Source organism: Cebus imitator, unplaced genomic scaffold, assembly GCF_001604975.1.
Source record: "Cebus imitator isolate Cc_AM_T3 unplaced genomic scaffold, Cebus_imitator-1.0 Scaffold109, whole genome shotgun sequence".
Lineage (NCBI taxonomy): Eukaryota > Metazoa > Chordata > Mammalia > Primates > Cebidae > Cebus > Cebus imitator.
In genome coordinates this window covers 5,154,488-5,163,450 of record NW_016107424.1, presented here as the reverse complement: position 1 = coordinate 5,163,450, position 8,963 = coordinate 5,154,488, and the positions used below count along the sequence as shown (strand labels likewise).

The window sequence follows — 8,963 nt, the reverse complement described above, 5'->3', positions numbered from 1 at the left end:
GACACAAATCTAAACCATATTACCTTATCTCAAAAATCACATATTTTTATTTTTTTTTTTTTTTTTGAGATGGAGTCTTCCTATTTTGTCCAGGCTGGAGTACAGGGGCACAGTCCCGACTCACTGCAACCCTCACCTCCCAGGTTCAAGCAATCCTCCTGCCTCAGCTGCCGGAGTACCTCGGATTACAGGCGTGCACCACCACACCCAGCTAATTTTTTTGTTGTTGTATTTTTAGCAGAGACAGGGTTTCACCATGTTGGTCAGGCTGGTCTCGAACTCCTGACCTCAGCGATCCACCTGCCTCAGCCTCCCAAGTGCAGGGATTACAGGCGTGAGCCACCACACCCAGCCACTTCGTGGTTTTTTTGTATATGCATATCCTTGATGGCCTGGGCAGTTTAATAAGTGTTCTTACAGTGAACACAAAGATTTGAACCTCTTGATTTGCATGATTTTGTGGGGTTTTCCAGGTCAAGTGAATAGCCAACTATTTTCACAGATTACCTCAGAACACTTAGGGGAAGAGCAACATGGTTATCTTTTAACAGCAACTTTTATAAAATATAAATAAGTGAGACTAGAAAGCACTCCCTTGAAATCTGCAGGTTTGGATGATCATAGTGCAGGTTCTCAGTGTGTTATTTCAGCCTTCTGTTTATTCACACAAAGGAAATGGTTTCCAAAAATTAAGGTAGAGTTTTGTTTTTCTAATTTACTTTAAGAGCTTCTTCTAAGTGCTAATTGACCAGAGTCAATTAGATTTGGATTTCAGTGTCTGAAAGTTGAATTTTATCTATGTGAAACAGAGCTTGTATATTACATGGATTGCACAATTTAAATTACGGTTTTTGGCTTGTCGTGGTGGTTCACACTTATAATCCCAGCACTTTGAGAGTGAACCAGGCAGATCACTTGAGGTCAGGAGTATGAGACCAGCCCAGCCAACATGGTGAAACCCCATCTCTACTAAAAATACAAAAATTAGCCAGGCTTCGTGGCCAGCACCTGTAACCCCCGGCTACTTGGGAGGCTGAGGCACAAGAATCGCTTGCACTCAGGAGATGGATATTATAGTGAGCCAAGATTGTGCCACTTAGATTGTACTCTAGCCTGGGCAACAGAGCAAGACTCTGTCTGAAATATATATATATATATGCGTTTTGTTTTTCTGTCTTTCCATAGCTGGGGATGTTCAAAGGAAGTCTGGCTAAACATGTTAAAAAAGGAGAGCAGATATGTTCATGACAAACATTTTGAAGTTCTGCATTCTGACTTGGAACCACAGATGAGGTCTGTACTTCTAGACTGGCTTTTAGAGGTATGTTCCAGCAATACAAATTTCCTTTCTCTGTATGATGGAAAAAATATTTAGTTGTAAATGTGCTTTCCATGTACTCTGAGTTTATTGTCCATCCCCAGGAAGCTTTTTTGAGGTACTTATTGTAGTTGATGGCACCCAAAGTGGAAAGTGACTCTATAAGAGTAAAATAATAACAAAGCTACTACATATAACTAAACTCAATTCAGAATTCCTGTTATCTGTGGATACTGCTATGTACCAGCCACTGTTCTAGGAGCCACAGATACTCAAGGTGAATAGAATGTATAGTTGATTAGGTTTTGAATTCTGCTATACAAAGTGAAGAACTAGAACTAGGCTTCAGGGCCCTCTGAAGTCTTTTTCTGCATTACCAAAATAAAATGATGATTAGGAATCCTGGTTTCCATATTCTAAACCATAATGAGACTATGGATATCTGGAAGTGCTGAGCTCTCTATGCTTCAAGTTCATTCTCTTTATTATAGTCTTCTGTTCTTTTCAGAAATATACTATACCACTAATTTAAAGGAAAGGTGATCCTGAAGCCTCTATAGATTTGTGCCAGAATTCTCTCTCTTGTTTAGGCTTATTTCCTTTCTCTGGATAATAACTGTAAAAAAGTCTCAAATTATTATTGAGGAAATGATTACTTATGTTGATGACAAACTGATTTTCTCTCCAACTCTTGGATATTTGCTCTGTAGTCTGTCTTTAAGACAGAGATGAAGCCTTCTCAGGAAAAAATACCATAGACTTTTTGGAGGAGTAGCACATGGCAGGAATAACTCTCACAAGCTATTAGGAAAGTTTAAGACTATAAAATGTTGTCCTTTTGCATCAGGTCATTTTTTTCCTTATTCTGACTAGAAGGAAAGATTGGATTTTAATCATGGGCAAAAGAAGGCACTGGGTTTTGACATTTTCCTGAGTGTCTACTGATCATGGAATCAACTTAAGCGCAATTACATTAATTTTTAATTTTTTCCTTTTTGTTACACTGATATTTATCCAGTGGCTATCCTATTCAATTTATTCCTTTTTGCCTAAATATGATTACATATGCAACAGCATACAGAATATATCAAATGCAGCAATGTTGAACTCTACTTTGTCTTAGTTTATATTCTTCAGTCTAGGAATGCAAACTTGATTTAACATTTAAAAATCTATTAATTTATTGCCTTAACAATAAATGAGAAAAATGCTGAGATCGCAACAGATGTGAAAGACATTTTTTTGAAATTCAACATTCTTTTTTTTTGAGACAGAGCTTCACTTTATGTCACCCAGGCTGGAGTACAATGGCATGATTTTGGCTCACTGCAACCTCTGCCTGCCAGGTTCAAGTGACTCTTCTGCCTCAGCCTCCTGAGTAGTTGGGATTACAGGCACGGGCCACCATGCCTGGCTAAATTTTGTATTTTTAATAGAGATGGGGTTTCACCATTTTGGCTGGGCTGGTCTCGAACTCCTGACCTCAAGTGATCCGCCCACTGTGGCCTTCCAAAGTGCTGGGATTACAGGTTTGAGCCACTGCACTCAGCCAGCAGAGATTTTGTTTAAATCCATTATTAGAAACTCATGTGGCTGGGTATGGTGGCTCATAACTGTAATGCCAGCATTTTCGGAGGCCGAGGAGGGCAAATCAGTTGAAGCCAGGAGTTCGAGACCAGGCTGGCCAACATGGCAAAATCCCATCTCTACTAAAAATACAAAAAAGTAGTCTGACATGGTGACACACACTGGTAATCTCAGCTTCTCAGGAGGTTAAGGCAGGAGAATTGCCTGAAGGAGTTTGCAGGGCCACTACTGCGTACTCCAGCCTGGATGACAAAGTGAGATCCTGTCTCCAAAAAAAAAAAAAACCTCTGGTATGTATCTCTATTTCCTTACCTCCAAAATGTCGATAATGGTACCTACTTACAGAGTTACTGTGAGAATTAAAAGCTTTCCCTATAGGTGTGGAAATGACAGATACTATTTATTAGTAGTAGTAACAATAGTAAAACATCAGGGCAATTCCCATTAAAGTCAGAAACAAGGGATAAGATTTTATCACCAATGTTAACCATTCAGTATCTTTCGATAATTCTTAACCAGTACAGTAAAATATGAAAAATAAATGATGTTTTAAAAAAAACTAAAACTAGTAAATGTGGTAATAGATTTGTTTATCCTAATAGTTCATGTTAGTTTCTTTCCTTTCCTGTCTTAGCGTTGCTATCAGTTTGGCTTAAGTGTAAAGTCTGAAATGCTAAGAAATGACTTTCTAATTTGGAGAAATTCAGAGGATAATATTTAAATGTTTGGATTCTTCTCTAGGTATGTGAAGTATACACACTGCATAGGGAAACATTTTATCTTGCCCAAGACTTTTTTGATAGATTTATGTTGACACAAAAGGATATAAATAAAAATATGCTTCAACTCATTGGAATTACCTCATTATTCATTGCTTCCAAACTTGAGGTAAGTTCTCAAAGTTTATCCTTAGACATATTTATCCCAAACTTTTTTTTTAAATCAACATATTAATCCCAGAGAATACCGTGTTCTATATTAACTCCTTAGGAAAGTGAATGTTTTTGTTTCTCAGTACATTTTCTGAACATTATCACAGGGATGAATGATAAATTACCATAGTTCCCTCTGTAATGTCTGAGCCTTATTACAAGTCTCTGGTTTAGATTCTGGGATTAGTATATAGGTGAAATGTCCCGTGGCTCATTCTGCCAAATGAAACATATTGATGCTCTATTTATATACATAATTATAGCATTTGTATTCAACAGAATGACCTTTGAAAACTAAATGGCTAATAAAATGAATACTGTGTTGGATTAGAATAATGGTTTATCCAGCCCAATATTTTTATATCCAATGGTGCTGCCATGATAGAAGGCAACTCCTTTCTTAAGGTTTTCCTTCGCATAAGCTCAATTTACTTTTCTTAATACATGATGGATATCATTAATACTTTCATCTAAAACTTTCATAGATGGTATCATTTTGAGAGTAAGAGAGGAACTGTGATCATATATTAATTTTTTAAATGTATTTTTTTTAAATGTCTTTTGAGCTCTAAGAGCCATCCCCAAATCTGTTGAATTTGGCACATAAATTTGTATTCAGTCTATCCTTACTTGAAATTACACTGTTTTAGACAACTTTCTAGACTGAAATCCTGGTCTTTTAGCTATGTGGGAGACACATCTTCTAATCCTTTGATGATTCTGCTTCTTCTCTGGAGTGCTAAAACAGACCTGTTAGCCAAACTGCGTGAAGTATTTTTTGATTAACCATATTTTTGTACTAGGGGTAAAGGAAATATTTTTAGTTTCTAGATCTTATTTGTTGGGTGTCTTTTGGTTTTTGTTTTTTGAGACAGGGTCTTGCTCTGTCACCCAGGCTGGTTGCAGTGACACTATGACAGCTCACTACAGCCACAATCTCCCCGGCTACAGCGATCCTCCCACCTCAGCCTCTGAAGTAGCTGAGACTACAGGGATGCACTACCATGGCTATTTTTTCTTGTAGAGACAAGGTTTCTCTATGTTGCTCACGCTGGTCTTATAAAACTCCTGGGCTCAGGTGATCCTCCCACCTCGGCCTCCCAAAGTGCTGGGATTATAGGTGTGAGCTGCTACACTGCACCAGGCAGGGTGTCTCCTTTTGATCTGATCAACATATTAGGCAATTTTAAAACAAGTTTGGCTGTTTTTAACTGTAATGACTTAAGATATTCTAGTTGTATTAATGAAAATTCAAAATCAATTCTATGAAGTTTCAATAATCAACAGTTGCTAATTTAGATACCTAGATATGAAAATATCTTAAGGTTTTGACTATAGTAGGATTGTTTTACTAAGATTTACAATTACTTAGTGAGGCTGTCCTTAAATCTGAAGCCTATATGTGATTTGTATATATAGACGGTCCCCTACTTACCATGGTTTGACTTTATGATAACTGAAAAATAACCTGCATTCATTATGCTCCTTGACATACAACAGGGCAATGTCTGCATAGGTTGAAAATATTGTAAGTTGAAAATCCACTTGCTGGTCGGGTACGGTGGCCCACACCTGTAACCTCAGTGCTTTGGGAGGCTGAGGCGGGCGAATCATTTGTGATCTGGAGTCGAGACCAGCCTGGCCTACATGGTGAAATTGTCTCTCTTGTGAAAATACAAAATATAGCTGGGTGTGGTGGTGCATGCCTGTAAACCCAGCTACTCGGGAGGCTGAGGCGCAAGAATCACCTGAGCCTGGAAGGCAAAGGTTGCAGTGAGCCAAGATTGTGCCACTGCACTCCAGCCTGAGCGACAGAGTGAGACTGCCTCAAAAAGAAAAAAAAGGTTGGGTGTGGTGGCTCACACCTGTAATCTCAGCACTTTGGGAGGCTGGGACAGGCAGATCATGAGGTCAGGAGATGGAGACCATCCTGGCCAACATGGTGAAACCCCGTTTCTACTAAAATACAAAAAAAATTAGCCAGGCATGGTGGTGAGTGCCTGTACTCCCAGCTACTCAGGAGGCTGAGGCAGGGGAATGGCTTGAACCTGAGAGGTGGAGGTTGCAGTGAACCAAGATAGTGCCACTGTACTCCAGCCTGGCAACAGAGCGAGACACTTCATCTNAAAAAAAAAAAAAAAAAGAAAAGAAAAGAAAAAAAGCACTTTTTTGTTTTGGTTATTTCTCTAAGAAAAAGAAAATGCACTTTCTACTTAAACAATTGTTTGGTTTACTGGGATGTAACCCCATTGTAAACTGAGGAACATTGTGGTTCTTTTAATTTCTATCTCAATTGTGCTCAATAAAAAAATTATAATTTAAAGGAAATCTACGCTCCTAAACTCCAAGAGTTTGCTTATGTCACTGATGGTGCTTGCAGTGAAGAGGATATCTTAAAGATGGAACTCATTATATTAAAGGTAATAATATACATTTTCCTAGTTGCAAAAAAGAAACTATGTTACTAAGTAAGTTATGATCAAATCTCAAATACAATATAAAAAGTCAAAACTGAGATTTGTATTAGGATCCAATTCTATGAGGTTAATGCATCAAAATATTGACAATGGTCATGGTTGGATGGAGAATCAACCTCTAAACTCTACTATAGAATGTGGTATATGTGTTTACATTCATTAACAGGAATTTTAACATTTTGTTAACAGGCTTTAAAATGGGAACTTTGTCCTGTAACAGTCATCTCCTGGCTAAATCTTTTTCTCCAAGTGGATGCTCTTAAAGATGCTCCTAAAGTTCTTCTACCTCAGTATTCTCAGGAAACATTCATTCAAATAGCTCAGGTACTGACATTTTTATTGATTAAATGGTAATATTATTATAGGTTTTAATGCACATATAGTCTTAAATAGGCTATACCACAAAATAATGACATACTGAATTTACACCTTAATTCTAAACCAAAACTTTTGATGTATAAAGTTCTGTCCCCAATGTTTATGTTGCTTAATATTTCTAGAAAACAAAGTCCTTACACTTTACTAAAGTATCTCTTTTGGATATGAAATGGGGGAAAAGTATTTTTTAGCCAGTTGTGTTTAAGCTTTATAATGGCATAATTATTCTGTATGATGTCTTTATATTTGGATACATAGTACCTATCTAAGTTAAATATTAGAATTAAAATTACTTTGTTATAAATTTTTTTAGAATATAAATTCAAATTAAACTTTTCTAGGCTAGCATATTTAGCAAAGTAAGTAATTAGAGGAGGAGGACTTGGCCGGGTGCTGTGGCTCAGGTCTGTAATGCCAGCACTTAGGAGGCTAAGGCAGGCAGATCACTTGAGGTCAGGATTTTGAGACCAGCCTGGCCAACATGTTACTTTTGGGAGGCTGAGGCAGAAGAATTGCTTGAACCCAGGAGGCGGAGGTTGCAGTGAGCCAAGATCGCACCACTGCACTTCAGCCTGAGCAACAGCGAGACTCCATCTCAAAAAAAAAAAAAACAAACAAAAAAAAAAAAAAAAAAAAAAAAAAAAAAAAAAAGAGATCCCATTCTTTCTTATTTCTAGTAAGTAATCTTAAGGCTGCTATATCTGCCATATATCAAGTGAAGAAAATCTACATTCTTACTCTGTTTGGGATATGAAAATCTAACATAGGGAAGACATTTGGGGAGGAGTATTAGGTCACCTAGGTTAAAATTTGTGGGCAGTGGTGCTTAAATCTAGCATGTTATAAATACTCAAATTAGATAACCAACTTTAAGTATATACTAGAATTGGTTTATTTTGTAAAACTTTTTATTATAAAAGCTTAATTTTTTCATCCAGAATTCCTCACATCCCAAACTGCCTTAGGCAGCTATATCCTTTTAACAGGGTAAATCTTTGATAAGCTGATAAACAATGTGGAGTTTCTAGAGTATATAATAGTAATATTTCACTTCAAATTCACAACTCTTCTCCCATTTCTCCTACATTCTGGACCAATGAACAAACAGATTTGAAGTTTAATTCCACTACATAAGTATCATCTCAAATCTATGAAATCTAGCCCTTTTATACTATACCATTCCACTGATACTTGTTCAGCTCTCTTATTGCCTGGATTATACAGCCTTTTAACTAATCTCACTGCTTAACAAACATGTTTCCTTCTAATCTGTCTGCTACACTCCATTCTAAGGTATCTTTCTTAAAATGGAACTTTGATTTAAAAATCTTCCAGTAAAACTACAAGAATCAACCTATGAAGTTCTGACTTTACTTAAAGACCCTTTGTGATCCAATCTAGACCATGCCTCTAGCCACCACCCCTCATCCTTGATAAGAAATGAAGGAAAGGTACTCCTTGCTTATTTCATATTTTTCATCTTAGGAGTTCTGAACTACTGTGAACTGAGTTCCAAGTGATGTTCCTATACCTAGAACATTCTCTGCCTCCCAATCTTCCTGGCTACCTTATAAGACTCTTTTATGGCAACTTGAGGCCATCACTATCTTTTCCAATCTGGATTAGGTGCCCTTCCTGCTAGTACATGTCACACTGTATTGCAGCAATCCTTCCTTGTCTACTTCCTTCAGGTTGGTGGCTTATTTATCTCTAGATCCCTAAAGTTTCAGCAGGAGACATTTAGTACTCATCCTTCTCCTAAATTGCTTGTGCTTTTTTTTTCCTTTGTTAGCTTTTAGATCTGTGTATTCTAGCCATTGATTCATTAGAGTTCCAGTACAGAATACTGACTGCTGCTGCCTTGTGCCATTTTACCTCCATTGAAGTGGTTAAGAAAGCCTCAGGTAAGACTGTTTGTTGTCTTACTTTTTCACAACTTCTAATGGGACTATAGACTGAACTTTAACATTCTGCTAAACATGGATTTAAAACTTTGGCAGAAAAAATTAGCTGTTCAGGGATTATCTTCCTTTCTGTTGAAAGTACTTTCCAATACTCAGTATGTATCTATAAATGAGAAGACCAAATGGAATTTAAATACATTTGGAACAAATCAACATTATAGCTCCACTTTAAGAGTTGTTTGGGGGCTGGGCGCGGTGGCTCAAGCCTGTAATCCCAGCACTTTGGGAGGCCGAGGCGGGTGGATCACGAGGTCAAGAGATCGAGACCATCCTGGTCAACATGGTGAAACCCCGTCTCTACTAAAAA

The 8,963-nt window shown here is 37.4% G+C and overlaps 2 protein-coding genes across 6 annotated transcripts in view; one reads left to right on the top strand and one right to left on the bottom strand.

The window, feature by feature from the left end:
• Positions 1 to 8,963, bottom strand: part of INTS8 (integrator complex subunit 8) — a 99,326-nt gene that overhangs the window by 25,508 nt on the left and 64,855 nt on the right. The gene's annotated exons all lie outside the window — the stretch shown is intronic.
• Positions 1 to 8,963, top strand: part of CCNE2 (cyclin E2) — a 14,894-nt gene that overhangs the window by 3,459 nt on the left and 2,472 nt on the right. The window contains exons 6-10 of the mRNA XM_017538134.1: positions 1,186 to 1,321; positions 3,647 to 3,793; positions 6,162 to 6,257; positions 6,504 to 6,638; positions 8,485 to 8,596. Of these exons, the coding sequence (XP_017393623.1) occupies positions 1,186 to 1,321; positions 3,647 to 3,793; positions 6,162 to 6,257; positions 6,504 to 6,638; positions 8,485 to 8,596 (626 nt within the window). The remainder of the gene's footprint in view (positions 1 to 1,185; positions 1,322 to 3,646; positions 3,794 to 6,161; positions 6,258 to 6,503; positions 6,639 to 8,484; positions 8,597 to 8,963) is intronic.